Raw genomic sequence first — 20,580 nt, 5'->3', positions numbered from 1 at the left:
CAGAACGGGCTTTCCCTGCCTTGTGCAGGATGTTTTTGCCCTGTGCTGGAGGTTGGGTTGGCTGTTGGGGACACTCGGCCTGAGATTACGCCAGGAGGAAGCGCCCCGAGATGTGGCAAGCAGCAGGCAAGCTGTGATGGCCTCAGAGCACAGTTTGGGATGTGGGTTGCGTTTTACACAAATAATCTTTGTGTGTGTTTCCAGGAGGCTGCTGACTTCCCCACTATATGATGATGACACGACAACAGCTGTCTCTTCTCCGGCCTAATGATATTTCAGAGAGTGATCGACCAGCTGCCCTGCAGTGGGGATTGGTGTGTCTGGTGGTAGCGTTTCCTGTGAGTTTGAGAGCTGCTTTCGTGGGCCAAGAGGAAGTAAGCTACCACAGTGGTGAGTGCTACTATGCGTCCTGCAGATAGACTACATGAAGGACAACAAGGCAGCCTTCAAACACCTGTGTCTCACTGTTAGAGTGTAAAATGTCCAGTTAGTCAGTGTACACTCTTAGAGTGAGTCAGCCTAGGCAGACAAATGCAAATAAGATCAGTAGTCTTAGGTTGTTGAGTGCCTCTGAAGTCATACCCAAATGCAAGGTCAGTGTAATTTATGCAATGTTCGGTACCTCTGGTCAGCAAGTTCCAGGCTCTTGTCATTACTGTGTGAATGAAGGATGTGGATATCTTCAGATAATTAACTTGATAACATGTTCTACCGTAAGTAGTTGCTAAATTAAAATAACCAAGTGCTTAATTGAGGACTCTCAGGTAACAGGTAGTTTGGTGTGACTGGTAAAGCAGGTTTTTTTCATCTTTCAGGGAGCGATACTAGCTGTGCAGGGTGGAGTTCACCAAAGCAATACCACTAACACCCACACTTTTGTTTACATGAGAGGTAGTAGTCTTGGGATAGATGAAACTCAACTATGCCATGCATAGGAGAATCACTAATATATACTTATGTGTATATGGGCCATTCTACCGAATTGGTTCAAAGTCAGGTTGGAAATATTTTGAAATTTTGTATGTTTTATTCCCAAAACTTTGTCCGTATATATATTGTACCATATCTAAAGTACACATATCTAGTAAAAGAACCATCAATTTTTATATTGTATTTTCAGAATGTGTTGGAATGTTTTTCCTCTCCCAAAAATTGTCACTACCGAAACATAGTAATACACTATAGTAAAAAAGTATTATTATTAACCTGTTCAGATTGTGTTTCCTTCCCTTCTCTGAAGAGTATTTTACAAATATTTCTTGAAGGTTTTCACAATTAAATCAATAAAAATGAAATGTTTACCAAATTTCAAAGTTCAATTTATACAATTCATCAAAATCTAAGTGCAATATTTCTTTGTAAAATGCAAAATACTGATCACATTGATTCCAGAGTTGATGATTGATGAAATTGATCAGTATCATAACATTTTAATTGATAACTCAATATACTTAATTTTTTACAAAACATCCAGTGTTTCAGTAGTGACTGCACTGTTTCTGTAGTGACTGCACTGTTTTCGGTAGTGAGCACAGTATTTTGTTTGCAAGGTTGTATCATATTTCCTCAACCTTATTGCTTAATCTTGACTCAAATCATGCCTTAGGTTGGGAATATTACAAACACAAATGTTTTGTGGTCAATAGAATAATTTTATTTTTGAAAACATAACAATTGTTCATCCAGAACCATTTAAAGTACAAGCAGTTCTCTTCATGGTGGCTCCAACGCCATCGGCAGGCCCTTTCCCGTGACCAGCTTCCAGGAAATTGTAGTTTACAGCGGTAAATCCCATCTGGAAAGGAATGGTGCTCAAGAGATTTAGTTCTTCTTTCCTCTATATTGCATGTTCGGCCCATCGCTGATGAAGAAGAGCTTTTGGATCCTATGTGTTCCAACAGTTCTTAACAATTCTTAAGGTTATTGGCCGATGTTCAGACTTTGGAACACATTTATATAAAAAGTATGGGATTTAGCTACTTACTATTCAACCATGAGGGACAGGATGCAGTGTCACTGCCTGGTCAAAAATGCAGGATCGTGGCTAAAAAACAGGCTCAGCCGATGGACTAAAACTCGTGTTTCGGTAGTGTCATGAAAACTGGGGACATGATTTTTTGAGTATAGTTTATTTATTTAAAAATTAAACCCACAATAAATCTAAATCTTACAACTTCTGTTTAAACTTAATCATAAAGATCTTTGAAATTACACCATTGAAAAAAATCTAAAAATAGTTTTAAGTGTTATTTACAGAAATTGAAATTTAGATGTCAGGGTGGGGGACAGCTACTTCCCAATAGAAAGTACCCTATAAATGATAATTTTGTATATATTTAGCTTATCACTACCTCATTTAATGCCTTGGGTTTAAATAGACCATAACATATTCTTAGTAAATATCTATGGCTGAATACTTAATTGTTTTGTAAATAGTTTTTCTTGTTGAGGGACCGCACTTTGCACCAATTCGGTAGAATGCCCCATATATGTATATGTGTTTGCATATATGTTTATGAAGAAAATTACCCAAAAATATTATTTGGCATCTTTGACATCTTATTCAAAGGTGATCATCACTTAATAAGGGTTGGATATTGGGCTTGTCAGGATGTGTGAACGGGCATGGCAAGACTGAAGGTTTGTGGGACTAAAAGCATGGTAGATGAGGTAGAGAAGTTAGTAGAAGCTCAAAGTCCATAGATTATTATTTCAGTTTCATGAGAAAACCTTGGTCCTGTGTGAATCCTGTGTGTTGAGAGAAGTTGTGAAATCCACAGAGTTTCAAGTGATGTCTTCATATTGGACATTTTGAGGTAGAAAATCTGACAGCCGTGGCTTCAGGGGGGTTTTGCAGTCCATGGCTACTTCTCTTCCCAAACCTATATTGTGTAACATGTCAGCAGTGGGGTATTTCATACATTGCATAATTTCCGGTACTCATATGAACTCACTTGATGGCTTAATGCCAAATATATGGCTGCCTAGATAGCTTGCCAAGTAATACTGTTTTACATTGATTGTCGCTGTATGGCACTATAGGATAACATATAGTACAGTACACTCGGGATGAGTACATGTGTGTTTTTCCATTTGAAGAAGTACCCTTGATCGTAGGTGAAGGCAGTGGTGGTCTCATGCATTTACAAACAACAGTGGTAGAGCTTGAATGTTTGGTGTAGTCTAACTTACCTCTTGCTTGGTAGGGTATATAGTTGTACACAGGGTTGGGGAGTAACTAGTTACATGTAATGGAGTTATGTAATTCATTTATAAAATAAATATAATTGTAATATAGAAAAATATGCAATTAAATTGAAGTTACTAATCAAAATGTTGTTGATTACAAAGGGGTTACATACGAATATGTTCTTTTCGATAAAAAAGGTATTTGTAGAATAGAACATTTATTCTGTTGCTTTGCATCTTTTCCCTGTCAAGATGGGCTCCATTCATTTGACAGTGTGTGCTCAAGTTGAGCGTTGTTTTTGATTGGTTCTCTTGTTTGAATTTGCACCTCCTCTAGTCTGCCAATCAAAAAAGTAATCAAATGTAATTAGATACATTACTTATTACATTTTTCACAGGGTAACTAGTAATCTGTAATCTATTACATTTCAAAAGTAACCTTCCCAACCCTAGTTTTACATGTGTACATGTACATGCATGCTTAATAAGAGGGGTATTACATACAGTTCATTATATACAATGGCTGATTTAATGATAGTGCTGCAGGAACACAAACAAAACATTTGTATTGCAAATTTCCTCTGCATATCACAAATACTGTGGAGCAGCTACGCGACTTAGAGGGCAGGTGACAAAGGGGTGAACCAGACCTGAACCAGATCAGGTTTCATTCCTGCTGGGAAATGACAACACATTAGCCAAACAAAACACACTACAAAGTAAAAAACAAAACCTGAGCAGCAACATCTCTTGACTGTAGACACGTGGCTGAGGTGAAACCAATTACCTAAATGGGACTTGGATGTTGAAGGGATTGTGCCGACATTTAGTCATTTAGCAGCTGTTTTGTCCAAAGCGACGTACAAGGGAGAGAATGGTCAAGCTACGAGCAATAGAACCTGGTGTAACAATAAATACTACTTTACATAGGAAATATAACAAAATGAAATAAAAAAAGAAAGAGAAGTGCAGAAATGTAACTGCTATAATTGCAAGTTACGCACTAGTCGAAGTGCCAGTTTAGGACGGGAAGTGCTCTCTGAAGAGTTGGGTCTTCAAAAGCTTCTTAAAGGTGGAGGGACACCCCTGCTCTGGTAGTGCTAGGTAGTTCATTCCACCAACGTGGAACTACAAATGAGAATAGTCTGGACTGCCGTACTTGCACAGACGGCAGTGCCAAACGACGCTCACTAGAAGAGCGCAGCATCCTGGGTGTAACCTTTGCCCTTACAAGGGCATTTAGGTAGGTGGGAGCAGAACCATCAAGCACTCTGTAGGCAAGCATAAGTGACTTGAACTTAATTCGAGCAGCTACAGGCAGCCAGTGGAGGTCAATGAGTAGCGGGGTGACGTGTGCCCTTTTCGGTTGGTTAAACACTAGACGCGCCGCCGCGTTCTAGATCATTTGTAGTGGTTTCACCACGCAAGCCGGCAGGCCCGTTAGGAGGGCGTTGCAGTAATCAAGGCGGGAACTCACCAAGGTTTGCACCAGCAGCTGGGTGGCATACTGGGTTAGGTACGGCCTGATTTTGCAGATGTTGAATAGCGCAAAGCGGCAGGACCTGGAGACAGAGGCAATGTGGTCCGTGAAAGTCAGTTGGTCATCAATAATGACCCAGAGGTTTCTTGCTGTTTTGGATGGAACAAGAGATAAGGAGTCAATATTGATGCTGATGTTGTGGTGGATGGCCTGTTTGACTGGAAAGACCATCAGTTCCGTTTTGGCCAGGTTCAGCTGAAGGTGGTGATTTTTCATCCATGTGGATATATCAGCAAGACAGTCCGAGATCTGCGCCGAGACAGTGGTGTCCTCAGGAGGGAAAGACAGAAACAGTTGGGTATCATCGGCATAGCAGTGATAGGAAAAACCATGCGAGCGGATGATAGGGCCCAGCGAGGTGGTGTAAATGGCAAAGAGAAGTGGTCCCATCACCGAGCCTTGGGGCACCCCTGTGGTGAGGCGGTGAGGTACAGACAGCTGACCTTGCCATGACACAAGGTGCCATGACACAAGGAAAAAGGCGTCATGATTTCAATAAATTTGACAACCATCTCTCCAGTGACATCTCCTGGCCATTTGTATAAATGCCATGAAAGCAAACAAGATCAATGAGTGTGAAGCAATGACTGTAAAAAAACAGTTTTAAAGCAGCAATAAGTAGTTCTGTTCCAAAACTAGCAAGCTAAATACCTAAAAGGCGTGCAAAAACCTTGCCAACACCACCAACAGCCCAGTTGGCACTGATAAAAACACACTAACTTATGTCTTTTGGCAGTATAGCCGGCAATGTCATGCTGTGAAAGCTTTTCTTCAATATTTGCAGGGTGTACCAGCCCGGAACACAGAACTACATAGTGCATATCCTGGATGGCTACTGGGAAAGACACAGGTGTTTATCTGTCCTTCACATGACCATATGCTATCAAAGTTAATTTCAGGATGGTACCAAAACCAGTTGCCTATAAAACCATACCTAAAAAAGTGTCAAATTGTTGCATAGTGTTGCTTTAACAGTCATTGGTTTGAAGCACCACCTTTGAAACTAAGGAGATATGGTTATTCAGGCTGCAATCATGCTACAACATTGAAAATCCTCCTGTAGGTAACTATTTGTTGTCTGCCTTTGCCGATAGGGGTAATTTACATCAGGAGATCAGACTATTGATAGGCCTATTTCAATTTTGATATTTAGGGTTTAGGCCTATTTCAATGCACTATAATACAGTCAGTTTTAAGGAAATGTTTCGCAGATTGTGCATGGACTCGAGGGGTAATACATTAAGGGTTATTATTTGGTTGGCTATGGGCACATTGGCTTAAGGGGACATAATGCGAGTGTTTACAAATAAAGCGCTGTCATAAATATCATGGTGCGATGTAGACGTTCAACACAAGATAATTAATGGGCCAAAGGAAAGGCAGGCGTAGTTTAAGTGCAACTGTGATTATGGTTGTATAAGTGGGTTAGAAATAGCTTACAAAGAGGATAATCACGGCGCTGCAGTGCCCAGACTTCTGTTTCGAGCCTTCTATCATTAGCTGGCTTGAGCAGACTTTCCCTGGTCTCCTCAGACGGGGATGAGCCATAGGGTGAATCCCTCTTTTGGCCGAAACTTGTTGCAGGAAGTAGTTGGATTTGGCGGTTCTCAACGGCCCACTGATTGTGAAACAGAGCTGAGAAAGGTTTCCTGGCACGATAATCAGAAAACCAAACGGGGAAACTGTAGGGTCTAAACTAAACACACCAATGCAGGTTACACACCAAGGCTTAAGATGGTTAACGGAAACCCCACAGAGGACTTTGCCCATACACGTGTTTAAGTAGAAGCGGTCATCCTTTCACAAAATCGATTCGGCGGCGAATAGAATATTTGATATATTGACGCATTTAATATTTCAACCAAGCAACTACAAATAGGCCCTCGTTAAACCCTGACATGTTTCCCAAAACACACACACATAAAAAACTTCATCTGCATGACGTCAGGGCATCATACAGCATTCAGTCATGAGGTAGCCAACATTGAGTCACAAGCGTAAGCTAGCTCGTACAGCGGAGATGGCTAACACAACTGCGTTCTTTGTATCGTTATTTTAGGTAATATGATTATTATATTGTTTGTCACACATCACGTGATACTTTAAGATAATTCATTTTGAAATTCAACGGCGAGGTAGCTCGCCTCAAACCTGTTGTAGTTAGCTTGCTAGCTAGCTAGCATTACCTACTTAGCGAACGATGGCTAAATGAGCTAATCCTGTTAACGATATCTTGTGAGATAGGCAACAGTATGCTCCGAGGAAGTAACTGTAAGTTAGCGTTTCAGAAGGTAGCTACCCAAGTCCATGTTGCGCGTTGTTAGTTAACTTCAGCTGTTTCTCAATTATGCAGCTGTTAATGTTATCTAGTCGCAAGTGGATTTCCAATTCAGAAGTGAAGTTAGCTGACGTTAGCTATCAGTTAGCTAAGATATGGCGTTCTGCTTGGCAGTTTTTAGAGAGCTAGCTAGTGATGTTGTTTGTAGACATGTCAGTTTAAAAGATCAATTTCGTCTGTCTTACCAGCGACTTAAAAGCTATTTTCAATGACTGGTTTCGACCTGTAACGACAGGCATCACGTTGTTGGCCGAGTAAACTGGATATGTGCTTATAGCCAGCTTTCTAGAAAGGCAATATTCATTCCCCAACAATGTATCAACTTTGTAACCATGTTAATTTACATTGACAAGTTGTCACCAGACTGCAAATATTGTCTTGCAATTGCCGGTTTTGTATTGTTACATCAACATGCTGGATTGAACTAGCAAGTTGGCTATATCTGATGGAAATCTATTTACTTCAGCAGTTAGCTAACCGACGTAGATAAGCGTCCTTATATTTAGAGGGCTGAACTCTGTAACGTGATTTACTGCCTTGCAGAATGGAAGGTGTGGAGGAGAGGCGACCTATCAAAAAGACAGAAAGCAAGACGAATTGCACAGCGTCTGCCCGGCCACCTAGACAGAGGGAGCGACAGGGGAAATCACCTCGCAGGCGGCGTGAAGTGAAGAGGTCGCAGCGACGACTAGATGGTCAAGAACAGCTGTTGTGGGGCTGCGAGCAGCGGAAGTTACCTGGGCAACATGAGCTCTCCGAACCTACTGGCTCGACAGTAGAGACGTCTGATAGCTCTCCCAAGAGATGGGATAGGTGCAGGTAGATTCAGTTATTGAACGATTATAATATTGCAAAAAAAAAAAAACAGATATACAAAAATAAAGCAGGTCTGTCCACCCACTGTGTTGGTTGAAAAACAACTTATGCCGTGGCAGGGCAGGGATTGCTGAAAGCATAACAAAGTCTTATTTTATTGTCCATGCCATGAATTACAGACGAGGCCATTTTCTTCATGGACCATATCCAACCACTCATTTTGGACCCAAAGCCTGCATTCTTCCCAACCCAACCTCAATCATGTAAGTTAAACAAATTGTTCTTGCACGCTCAAGGAATGTCTTCTGCTTGAGACATCATGTGTTACTTTTGTTATTGCCTTCCTGATTCCCATGTCATTCGATAAGATAAGGCAGCAAGCTTTAGTTCTGATTGGTTGTTGGGGATTGGTGGGAAGGTACACTGCCCAGAATAAATCACAGTTGTCCAGCCTGGACCTCACATCCAGTCAACACACCTAGTGCAAAGAGGTGCAACCCTTTCCCCACCCTGCAGTCAAAATGCCAGCTCTTCACTGCTCTGAACAGGATGGGGAAAAATGGTAAATTTGATGGATGACAACAAGCTTGCTGCACTTAATATTTGGAATGTGTTCCATTGAGTTGTAAAGCTTTGTGAAAAGATTTCGAAATTATGCTAACTATGACAGTTGTCAAACCAGTTGAACAGTGTAGTTCAACCAGTTCAATTGGTAGGATTTGAGTGGTTAGCCTGTGTGGATAATTGGGAAGGCCTGTTGTTAAAATAGAGCGTTTGTGGTGCACTCTGTTGGTTTAAAGCCCTTTGAGCTGTGTGTTGCATAAGCGGGGGAGGTAGCATTTACTTACTGCTGAAATCGCACGTGGAATGCTCTGACTTCTATGAACATTTTACCACATGTCTCACCGTAGGCATATCCAAGACCCAGCCAGTCAGCGCTTGACTTGGAACAAGCCGCCGGTCAATGTCCTGGTCATCAGGAAGATTCGCGACGACAGTCTTCTGGAGCCCTTCAAAGAGCTGTGCCAGTTCCTGGTGGAGGTACTGTAACACGGATCATTCAAAAGATTCTCGGCGTGTGTGCGTGTGTGTGTGTGTGTGTGTGTGTGTGTGTGTGTGTGTGTGTGTGTGTGTGTGTGCGCGCGCGCGCGTGTGTGTGTGTAGCCATGACCTATAAAATGTTAAGCTTTGGTTTATTTTCTGACGGACAAAGTACTGAGTTCAGTAGTGAACAACAACTGGCCAACAAGTTGATTTCAGGTTTTTCTAGTATTTCAAGGATGTGACTTGCTATTTCATTGTTTGTGATGGCTGTGATAATTGACTGAAATTCAGGTGTGTGTTAAAAGAGGTCTGGACACTGGGGGAAGTTGCCTGTATGGTTTTGATGTCTTCCTCTTTAGCCACACCTGTTTGGACTCCACAGATCAATATTAAACCACTGGCTGATGCTTTCAGTTAAGGTCTAGGGAAACACCTTGTTTTCTGTGGTCTTCAGACACCAGGTTGAGATGTAATGACAAACTGTGATGAAGTAGTAGGTAAAGCAAGGAGAACCCACCAGTGAACAAGTGACCTGTCTGAAACTGAGTAAAACTGAGTATTTTTTTCAATATAATTACCCTCATATGACTCATATGCCACTGGAACACTGGAATGATATCTGGAAAAGTGTTAGATGAACTGCCATTGCAGGCCTGATTGCATAAAAAAATTAAATCAGTGTACTGTACTGTTCTGTACTCTGCAATCTCAGATTAGGCTGACAGTAAACTGCTGTTCATAGTTTTATGTCGTACCAACATCATTATTGATTTAGACATTAGTATTCCATTCAGTATTCATATTGTCTTTCCTCAATCTGTTCATTTTTCTGTTCTTTGTCTCAGCTCTATTGTCCGGACACAATGGCATGCCAAGCCGTAGGCAGTACATATGACAAAAGAGTCTGAACAAAGATCTTGACTTGGCTGTTTTTCAGGAAAAGAAGTTGATGGTGTTTGTCGAGAAGAAAGTTGCTGATGACGTCACTCTCACAAACGATGAGGCCTTCTCTTCTATTTGTAAAAAACTCTGCACTTTCAGAGAAGGTTAGACTTCTCCTGGCTTGGTTTCACCTAACTCCCAGATTATGCATAATCATTGCTTATATTTGCAAAGTGAAAGGCGTGGTGGCAGGAGCCTGAGTTGGATCTGTGAAAGCTTTGTGAAAGTAACAATCTTTTCCCCATCACAGTGTACACACCCATATGTCTTTAAGTCCTCTCTTTTAAATTATAATTGCCTTACTCCACCATGTTAAAACATGTCCCAGTCTCTGTGACCATTACTATGTGGAACCATAGCCAGAGCTCGAGTTGTTTCTCTACAGATCTTGAACTTATGGTCCTTTTCTTCTTCCTGGTAGGCTTTGATGACATATCCCACTGTATCGACCTCATCATCTGCCTGGGTGGAGATGGAACCCTCCTGTACGCATCCTCCCTATTCCAGGTATTGAAAGGGTTTACATGTGCACGTCCACACTTCAATGCATTTTATGTCAATGTATCCTGGGGCAGACAAGTAAGGGGTTAAAAAAATCCTGGACAGTTAGTAAAATGAAATGCTAAGTGTAGTTTTGAAATTTTTTTCGTATTCTGTTTGTCCTATTCAATGCCAAAGCCTTTCTGGAGGAATGTGTAAGGAAGGAGTTAATAGATGACAGATATTGTCCTTTGAGGAAGTAAAGTGTTGTTAACAGCATGTTACCGTCACAGGGAAGTCTGGCTCATGGGTATTGGCTGTGTGTGTGTGTCCACAGGGAAGTGTTCCTCCCGTAATGGCTTTCCACCTGGGCTCATTGGGTTTCCTCACGCCCTTCAAGTTTGAGTCTTACAGGACAGAAGTGGCCAAAGTGTTTGAAGGTAAGAATTCCCCCACAGGACAGTGACAGATTCATTGGTGGCCTTCTACTGACCTCATGGGGTGTCAGATAATAGTGCTGTGTGGCATAGTCAATGTGTCCTCCTAGTGGGTGTCTGTAGAAATGCAGACCTTCAGAAAAACAAATAGAGCGCGGTTAAGACTTTAAGGCTCCTATTTTGAGGACAGTAATGGCGGGGGGAGGGGGGGGGTTGACTAAACCCCAACAATAAACAAAACTCTGCTCAAGTGGATGTGAATGTGGGCGTGGCAAAATATTCTTCTCTGACAGATAACATTAGAATGCACCGTTTGTGCAGGTCATAAACCATCATTCCCCAAATGTGATTAATTTATGTGGCAAAAAAGATCACATTTCCTTTTTTTGCCTACACATCTAAGGAAGCAGGAGCAAACCTGTGTTACGGGGTTAATGCAGTCAGTGTATCTCGGATATCTTCGGAACAATTATCCTGGCAAAAAAAATACTGTAATCAATTAGACAGAAGAAGAAATGGCATTTAGGATACTGCTGCCCTTGCATTTTATGCATCAGGTTTTTTTCCTGTCTATGGCAGTGGTTCTCAAACTTTTTGTCCGGGGACCCCATACAATCCATTTGCCAAGTCTCGCGGCCCCCCACACATTTTGACAGGATATTATAGGTCTAAATTCAGTTTCATCTTGAATGATGAGACTGCTTGCTGAGACAATATTAGTTTTCAATATTATCCACCCTGATGTAGAAAACACCATTTCTGATAGACTATACAGCATGTCAAAGCCTAATATGTTGATGCACAGGGCAGCAAGATCATTTCGCGACCCCCAAAAAACGTTTGGCGACCCCACTTGGGGTCCCGACCCCTAGTTTGAGAACCACTGGTCTATGGGATATCCCATTGTTAGTATATTTAAATACCTGTAGCTATGCAAATAAATACCTTGTGTCCACTCTCCCGTTGATACGATGCTCAGCTAAACAGGCTTTTACTCATCTGTTCAGTTCTGCATGCACAAATGGCAGTAATACACTGCTCCCCGTGCTCCTGCCAAGTGTGGAGCGTTCCATGGAAGTCCTGCTAGTATTTGGGTGCTCCATCATGACAACGGGCACGTTCACACCGCGCAAGTTTTCAACACAAATGTCGCTCCCCACCACCCCTACTCGCTGGATTTTGCTCCCTGCGACTTCTTCCTCTTCCCCAAGATGAAGTTGAAGGGTCGCCATTTTGACTCAGTGCAGTGGAGGAGATCTAAAGCTCAGTGCAGATGGTGCTGGATACGTTTTGTCATTTGTGACAATGTCACATGTTTTGTGAGCGAAATGCTTTTTTTTTTTTTTTTACAGCCTCAAAATGACATACCATGATTACCAATATAACAGTTAGTTTGAAGGGATGTGGTAGAGCATTTTAAAACAGGTCCGACAGGCTACAATTTTGTTTCAATTAATTTAATTGTATGGAACCATGGAACAAGCCCTAGGGTTTATTCCTTGTAAAACTGTCCAGAACCTAAGGCGATATTGTCATTTTCTTACATTGTAATCTTATCCGATGCATTCAGTTTGAAGGGATTGCTCGACAATGCTATTGGTCGGCTTTAACCAAACATTTCCAGAATTAACTTTGACCTGGCTCTGCCCACTTAGTGCCATTGATCACACCTTACCAGCTCGCTTACCGCTTGAGCAACCATGCGCATGCGCTCCCGTTTCTCCCAGCCGTTTTCATCCTCAAAATAGTGTGTCTGTAGTATATGATATGATGTTGTTTTACGTAGGGCTGCAACTAACGATTATTTTGGTAATCGATTAATCTATCGACTAATTTTTCGATTAATCGACTAATCTAATGATTATTTCCCATAGCAAATTAAAATAACGACTCAAAATGTTGGAATTTGAATTTCAAATGTATTTGAGTAACAAATGTAATCATAATACATAAATTAAATAGTAATACAAATTAAAGTGCAAATATGCTTTTAAAAGTAAAGAGAAAGTGCAAATAAAGTTTTAAAAGTAACTCAAATTAGCAATCAAGCCTCTGCAAGTGCAAAATAACGCAAGAATAACTGGGCTGCAAGTGACATTCAAATTCAACTTATGAAATATGTAATAAAATATGTAATAAATGAAATATCCTTTTTTACACAATCTTTTGTTTGAAGAATGGTAAGTGGAGGAGGTTAACTATTCAGAACAAACGAAAATACAGGTTTACTACATTGCACTTAACATAAATGAAATAGCGTTAGCAAGCATCCTCCATGAGACGTTCTGTTTGCAACATGTAAGCTTAAATAAACCTTACTATAAGTTATAGATATATCATATATGTCTATGATAATTGCTGCTAGACACTCACTGTTCTTGTGCTCCCACAGCTCATTCTCTTTGAAATACTGGAATAGTGCTTCTTTAACTACTAATAATTGACCATCATTGAGAAAAATGACAACTTTTCTGTTAGCCATATCTCATATGCAGCAGCTACTAAAGCTAGCTTTGTTTATTGTTTCCATGGTAACATGAGCCGTCTCAGAATAATTTGCTTTTCAGTCGGTCATTTCTGATATGCAGCACATGAAGGGCAAAGAAAACGGTGCATGATTTGTATGCTAGGCTATTTGCAGATTCTGTTCCATTTTTCTCAATGATGGTCAATTATTATTAGTTAAAGATGCACTATTTCGCACTTCCTATAGTGCATTGCAATGCCGAATGAAAATTACCGGTAGCTCTGCTAGCGTCTGCCAAAAAAAAAAATATATATATATTTTTTTAAATATATTTTATGACGCGTCGACAATAAAAATCATCGTCGACAATTTTTCATAATCGACATCGTCGATTACGTCGACTAATCGTTGCAGCTCTAGTTTTACGAAGGGCAAATACAAAGTGTAAGGGGCATTCTGACTTAAGCAGAGTTGTTGAGTTGTTTTTGCTATTTTGATGGATTCATAAATGATCAAGGAAATATGAACGATAAACTAATAAAGTGTTTAGTGGATGGTCAGATACGGTGTGTGTGTGTGCCGCAGGAAACGCAGCCATCATCCTGCGCAGCCGGCTCAAGGTGAAGGTGGTGAAGGACGTGCCAGAGCGGAGCGAGCAGGACGGCGGCCCCGATGAGAACGGCCTAGAGCCTCACGGCCATGGCAGCAGCGAGGCCGGCAAAGTCACTCTACTACAGGTCTGCAAACACACACACACACACACTTTACAGCTGCAGGTCTGCCTACACACACACACACTTTACAGCTGCAGGTCTGCCAACACACACACACACACACAGCACAGATACATGCACACACACACACACACACACACACACACACTCTACAGCTGCAGGTCTGCAAACACACACACAGCACAGATACACACACACTTTACAGCTGCAGGTCTGCCAACACACACAGACAATACAAAGGCATACACACACACACACACACACACACACACACACAGACTCTCACACTCTCACTCACTCACCCAGTCATTTTGGTTGTACACAGGAAAAGATGATAAATTCCTTGTGCTGTTTGGGGACTTCCCACAGCGGTACTCCTGTTATATCCTGATCACCACAAGGACGTAAACTGCTAATGTTACTGAGGTGTGATGGTGTAAGCTTAGCTAGTTTTCTAGGAATGCACAGCAATGTCATCACAGTTGACTGAAAAGGCTGTGGCAGCATTTCTAGTTGTTTCCCCAGAGCTGCTTTACATGAATTTCCATGCTGTGCAAATCAAGGAACAATAACGCACAAGAATGGTTCCACAGGTTCAGGTTTCATGGTTCTCAAATAATCATGGATACAGGTTTTTCATTTACGGGACACCAGGCATGTTTTCATGATGTAGGGTAATCAACACCAGGAGCATCTTGACCCAATCCCCCCCGCACCATTTTATCTCCATGGAGACTGTCATAAAAGTCGAGTGAGCGTGTGTTATTGACAGAGCAGATGGTCTGATTTTGCAGGTAAGCAAAGCAGACAGCGCAATCCCTATGGAAGAAGCCTCAGATGCTTGGGGACAGCTCAGGTTGCTTAAAGGGCAATGTTAAAAATTAACCTAGTAATGTTTATGTTGGACAGGACAGGCAGGCTGAAGTACACTCAACCCGGTCACTGTCGTTTGGATCTGACCGCTTTCATTTTCTCACTGAAAGCTGAACATTTTCTTTGTGTAGTCCACCTAGTGAGGAGTATATAGAGAGAACTTGAAGTGTCCAGCTTATATATGACACTTGTGCAGGGAAGGGATGGGTCATGACTGTCATCTGGTCTTAAAAATATATATTTCCCTGTTTTTTTTATCAGCACCTGTTAGTAAGCAACGTGATTCTTCCACCAGCTGCACCTAAAAGTTGTTTGCTAACCGTCATTAAACAATAAAAGAAAAAGTTGAAGAACTTCTACCAGGCGTAGATACAATGTGTGTGCACTGTGAGATTAGATGTTCTCCTGTACAAACAAGGGAAACATGCAAAGCTGTCAAACAAGTTCTGTGTAGAATTCCTTCAAATAACATCAATATGAAAACAGTGCAGCCCAAACCGTGAATGGGTCTCGCTCTCTCTCTCTCTCTCTCTCTCTTTGTATGTTGTATCTGTCAAGTTAACGTGACCGTGCTCAATCCATGAGCCACCCCCACCGCCCTGACACGCAGTCTATGTTCATACCCATAGAGATAAGAAGTTGTTCAGTAATGAAAGTGCTGACCTGCTAAATACTGAAGCGTTTAGTAGTAGGCTGTAACTGCTGCGCAGACATAGTGGGCCAGACACATTGCAAACACAGAAGTCTTTTCTATCGGACTAGTACTTATTATTCTGTGATATTGAGTGTAAAAAAAATCTGTGAGATTCAGTGTTGTCCGTTAAAATTCTTGAGTCTTATGGCTAAAACTTGACCGGTATGGTGTGTATGTGCAGGGGGAGATGTTGAGTAGCAATATGTAGCATTTTAGCTTGAAATGCCCATCCCTACTGCTGAGCACCGTCCCTCTGTCTGTGCAGGTGCTGAACGAGGTGGTGGTGGACAGAGGCCCCTCGTCCTACCTGTCCAACGTGGACCTGTACCTGGATGGACGTCTCATCACCTCCGTGCAGGGAGACGGTAAGGGGACATCATTGATGCAAAGTTGCCACCATGGTGGTGGGATCCACATTCAGATGGGGTCATTGGCTGATTCCCTGCCCATATGCAGGGTCAGATTTTGTTGATTGCATTGTTGCAAGTACCCTAGTTGTTCTAAAAGACATGTGTCGTCCCTCAGGAGTCATAGTGTCCACACCCACGGGCAGCACAGCCTACGCCGCGGCCGCCGGAGCCTCCATGATCCACCCCAACGTGCCGGCCATCATGGTCACCCCCATCTGCCCCCACTCACTATCCTTCAGGCCCATTGTGGTGCCCGCGGGGGTGGAGCTCATGGTGAGAGAGGGAGGAGGGAGGAGGGAAGGGGGGGTGTGTGGCCAGTTGTGGGTAGTGATGGCAATGGGTCAGGGGACGAAAGATAAGAATGGACAAATGGGTCTGTAGCAGATCAAAACTGCAAAATCAAAGGAAGATGAAGGATTTGTCATGCCATAGTGCCTGCTGATGTTCATATTTAGTTCAGACATGATAAGAATGATGTCAGAGAGACCTCTGTGGACTGGTCTGTTTTGTCTGGGTTGTGAAGGGAACTTCATTGCCACATATTTATTTAATCTCTGTTTTGTCTGCGTAGATCATGCTGTCTCCTGATGCACGAAACACAGCCTGGGTGTCATTTGACGGCAGGAAGAGGCAGGAGATTAAGCACGGGGACAGGTAACCACTGGCCTTTCAGTCCACCTTTACAGTCACACCGCCATATACCCACATGGACTCACTCATGTGATAGGTGACAGGTGGATGGTTATGAAGCTTCATCCTTCATGTATTTCTATACCTCTTGGAAAGATACAATTAAATAAATGACTGCAGCTGTTCTTGCATTATGAAATGTTCAGTCAAGCCTCTCCTCATCCTGCTGAAGTGCTAAATATCCCTCTTGTTGTGTCCGCTCCTGCTGTTCCCTCTGTCTGTCGCAGCATTAAGATCACCACCTCCTGCTACCCGGTGCCCTCCATCTGCTGTCACGACCTGGTGTACGACTGGTTCGACAGTCTGGCCCAGTGTCTCCACTGGAACGTGCGCAAGAAGCAGACACGTCTGTCCGAGGCCTCCGACTCCTCAGACACAGAGAACTGACAGTGCTCCAACCCTGCCCACTTGGTTTGTCTGTTTGTTTGTCTCTTTGTCTGTCTGTCTGTTTTGGTTTTATTTTTGTTTCTGCATCTCTCTTCTAGGGTGAGTGGACAGACATAGGACTGAGTTGTTACATGCTGTGTAGCACTGTATTTATTCGTTGAGGGCATGTTCAGCACTGTCAGTACTCTGTGCAAAGTCATTTTTGTCGTCTTTTCATTGTCACTGTAGGGGCAGTGCTGCCCCGCTTACGTAATTTTTATCATTTCTGTTCTTATTTTTTTACGCATATGTAATCATTCTGTAGACTGCTACATTTGTGACAGCTACAGCCTAATTCATACATTCCAAAACAGAAAGACCTGTCTGGCTTGTGCAGTGTGACTAACTCATTTAATAAAAAGGCTTACCTCTCTGTCCTTTTGACTGGAGGGACCTTTTTGTACCTCTCTTTATGGCTGGTATGCATCTTAACTTGTTTTAGTTTTCACTTCTTACAATGGTGATGGAGATGCAGACTAGGTTATTACAATTAACATCCTGAAGACAGAATGATGTAATTTACTTTTTTTCTGTTATGTGAGATAACACGGCTAATTAGAAGTCTATGAATTGTGCTTATGAGAAATTCTAGAGTTTAAACATGAAATATAAATTATGTTTATCATATTTATTACACAGTGTATCTAATAGGACATAGAGATTGTTAACGAAGTGGGGCTCTGTTTAACTTGCTTTAAAACAAAACAAAAAGTACTCGTCACAGTTCCTCTACATTACATGGGACGAGAAAGGTATATATTTCTACTAATTACCACCATTAGTCTTCACACTTTTACTGCAAATAAAATATTGAAATGAAAGGTTGACATTTTTTCATGTGTTTCTTTGGCCTGTTGTAGCTTGTCACTATTTCCAGAGAGGTCCAGGAGGTTGAAGCAGAATGGACATAATGGAGATAGGCTGTGTGTGTTTACATTTAATTTAAATTGGGATGAAAATGAATGACACAGCTATACTTAATAGACACATAATTATGAGGATGATCTCATTCTGAGATCTTGTTTTTTACAAGACATTTTTTACACTTGTCTGTCCCGGATGCCTAAAACAGTTTAAGATGTATAGAATGCAGGGCGCTGTTGCTAAACAACTTTTTACTTTGCTCTCTGGAAATGTAGTTTGTTTAGGAAAAAAAGTATTACTTAACTGCACCTTTTCAGCATTCACTAACAATTGTGTATAACAAACTGTGCTGTGAACGGTACAGGCAATACAAATACAACGACACTCATTGGCAGTCGGTTTGCTCTCTATATTTTATTGCAATGAAAGAATACAGATATACCTCAAGACAGACATCACTTAAATTATACTCCAAATATCGCAAGAGACAGCCTTCAATATGATATTAATCCAGATATGGACAACTAAGCAGTTGAAGACATTTTAACCGTTTAAAAAAAGGGGGGGGGTTTGAAGGGTTTTTCTTCCATTTCCTCTTGAAAAAATGCTGGCCGAGAAGCAGCATACATTAATACTACAGAATACAACAGACAGATACTGTGCAACACTCGAGAACAACGATCGCTCCCGTGAAATAGTTTTCTGTAAATATGACACTGGCCCTGGCACAATGGCAGCTTGTCCTCGGAGAAAGAAGGATGACGAGAACAACAGAAACAAAGGGAACAGAATATCCACTGTGTTGAGTAATGAGAGGAGGAAATCTGCTCAGCTCAGTCAGATGTGCAGTGTTAACTACATTTGTCCTGTACAGGTTTACACTCGTCTCAGAAAGTAAGAATGGGGGACAAGGCAATGGAGGTGAGGTGGTCAAACTCACTCATTTTCACTCAGATCCTAGTTCTCAAAGGTATGAAAAACATTGTTCATGAGAAATTACATTGATTTGTGATCTCTATTTAGACAATACAGGGGTTTTTTTCCCACCATTGGGGGGGTGTGGGGGGTATGATACGAAGAATGTCAGGATTCAGGTTCTGGTTCTAATGTTGGAGATGCAAACATTCACATTTTACATTTTCATGGTCTTATGAGAGTGAGGGACAACTCAAACAAATCTATCATGTCAACCAGATACTAAGTACATATTTATGCCAGTAAGTACATATTTATACCAGGTTACTGAAAATGTACCATGTATGTGAATTAAAAATGTGTCTGATTAACTTCTGCCTCTTCATGGTTAAGCATGTGAGCGGAGCATACAGGAAGCTGACCCTGATTTGTCATTTGGCTAATGAACCGTTAGAATCCGGATGCCAGGCAGTCTATGGTATTAAGAATAACATTTTATGGTTTCAAAAGAAGATACAAAACAAAACAAAAAAAAAGTTGACTCGTGGACATTCTATAAAATTGTTTATGTTCAATGCAGTTGTTCATCATTAATCGAACTGTTGGCATGTATACATCTTGATATATTTATAGATTTCTATATAAACGATATATTTGCAATTATTTAAATATTATCCTCACTATAAGTAAAAGAACATCTAATGTGAAATAAATATCATAGAATGTATCCCTACATTAGGACAGAATTGGACCCCAGCCCTGTAAGGATGACTACCTGTTTATAGGTTATATTGGACCACCGCTTCATAGGTTTTACAACACCGTTGAATTACCAGTCATTCAATTAATGAGCGACTCCATAACAGCCATTCCATCCGCAAGAGAACCGAAACTGAAGCATCATTTTACGTTTGGTAATCTGTGCTAGTCTTTCAACTCATCTGCCATGCCCCTTGCCAGTGTCCCTGACCTCTTAACTGTGTCTGATGGGAGGGGGTTCCATTGTTGGAATGACAACTCATGAAATCTTGAGCACACTGTTTAAAAGTACTAAATTGTCCCTTAGTCCTTATATGAAAGTCTTTACTAATGAAAACAAAAATGATAAATGTTTGGCACTAGCGTGAAAGCATGCTGCTGATCACCCCACACTATTTTCCTTTTCTTTGCCACCGTTTCCTAAGGTCTTTCCAATACACTGGAGTAATCAAGTGGCCACGAAAGACCATCTTAACAACAAAAACGATCATTTTAACAACATTGTAACTAAATTGTACCAATGTCACTGGGTAAAACAGCTGCTCCATGTTAACAGTTTATGAAATCAACACAGATCTGGATTCATATCATCTCGAGTACTGTATCAGACTGGAGAGGGGCCAAATGGGGGGGGGGGGGGGGCTAGTGGAGGCAGATTGTGCACATACTAGGACAAGCCCAGCCTTACCCTTACAGGGGTGAACAAAGAAGCAGATTGAGTGCCGAATACAACATTCAGATTCTTTTGAGACAAATGTAAACACTGCTCGTGTGATGACCACAGTTCTGCAAAGTAGTTTTCCTAACCAGGTCAAAACACATTGATTTTGGTCCAAACAAACAGGATGACTACTGTATTAGAGTCAGCAATCAACACATACATATCCCAACCATGCCACCGTGAAACGACCCATTTCATCACACAACCCATTTAACATAATGGCTTCGAACCAAAAAAAACT

The 20,580-nt window shown here is 41.5% G+C and overlaps 1 protein-coding gene across 6 annotated transcripts; it reads left to right on the top strand.

Annotated features, from left to right (window-relative positions):
- Positions 1-264: 264 nt before the first annotated feature.
- Positions 265-17,905, top strand: nadkb (NAD kinase b). 6 transcript variants are annotated; one of them, XM_031560515.2, is made up of 12 exons: positions 265-390; positions 7,611-7,886; positions 8,063-8,146; positions 8,795-8,924; positions 9,865-9,973; positions 10,291-10,376; positions 10,687-10,789; positions 13,839-13,990; positions 15,820-15,919; positions 16,080-16,237; positions 16,536-16,618; positions 16,882-17,905. In XM_031560515.2, exons 2-12 carry the CDS (start codon positions 7,612-7,614, stop codon positions 17,039-17,041), a joined length of 1,440 nt encoding a protein of 479 aa, XP_031416375.1. In that variant the 5' UTR covers positions 265-390; position 7,611; the 3' UTR covers positions 17,042-17,905. The 6 variants fall into 6 exon arrangements, with proteins under 6 accessions (XP_031416375.1, XP_031416377.1, XP_012670836.1 ...); XM_031560517.2 differs by lacking the exon at positions 265-390 and adding an exon at positions 470-593; XM_012815382.3 differs by lacking the exon at positions 265-390 and adding an exon at positions 6,628-6,788.
- Positions 17,906-20,580: the final 2,675 nt, after the last annotated feature.

This window comes from Clupea harengus, chromosome 22, assembly GCF_900700415.2.
Source record: "Clupea harengus chromosome 22, Ch_v2.0.2, whole genome shotgun sequence".
NCBI lineage: Eukaryota > Metazoa > Chordata > Actinopteri > Clupeiformes > Clupeidae > Clupea > Clupea harengus.
This window is presented reverse-complemented; position numbering and strand designations above follow the sequence as displayed.

What these genes read in the sequence shown, in the direction of transcription:
- nadkb (XM_031560515.2), top strand. Translation starts at nt 7,612, where the DNA reads ATGGAAGGTGTGGAGGAGAGGCGACCTATCAAAAAGACAGAAAGCAAG. An exon ending in AAGAGATGGGATAGGTGCAG is followed by an intron (nt 7,887 to 8,062) that starts GTAGATTCAGTT and finishes CATGAATTACAG; the next exon opens with ACGAGGCCATTTTCTTCATG. An exon ending in AGTGGCCAAAGTGTTTGAAG is followed by an intron (nt 10,790 to 13,838) that starts GTAAGAATTCCC and finishes TGTGTGCCGCAG; the next exon opens with GAAACGCAGCCATCATCCTG.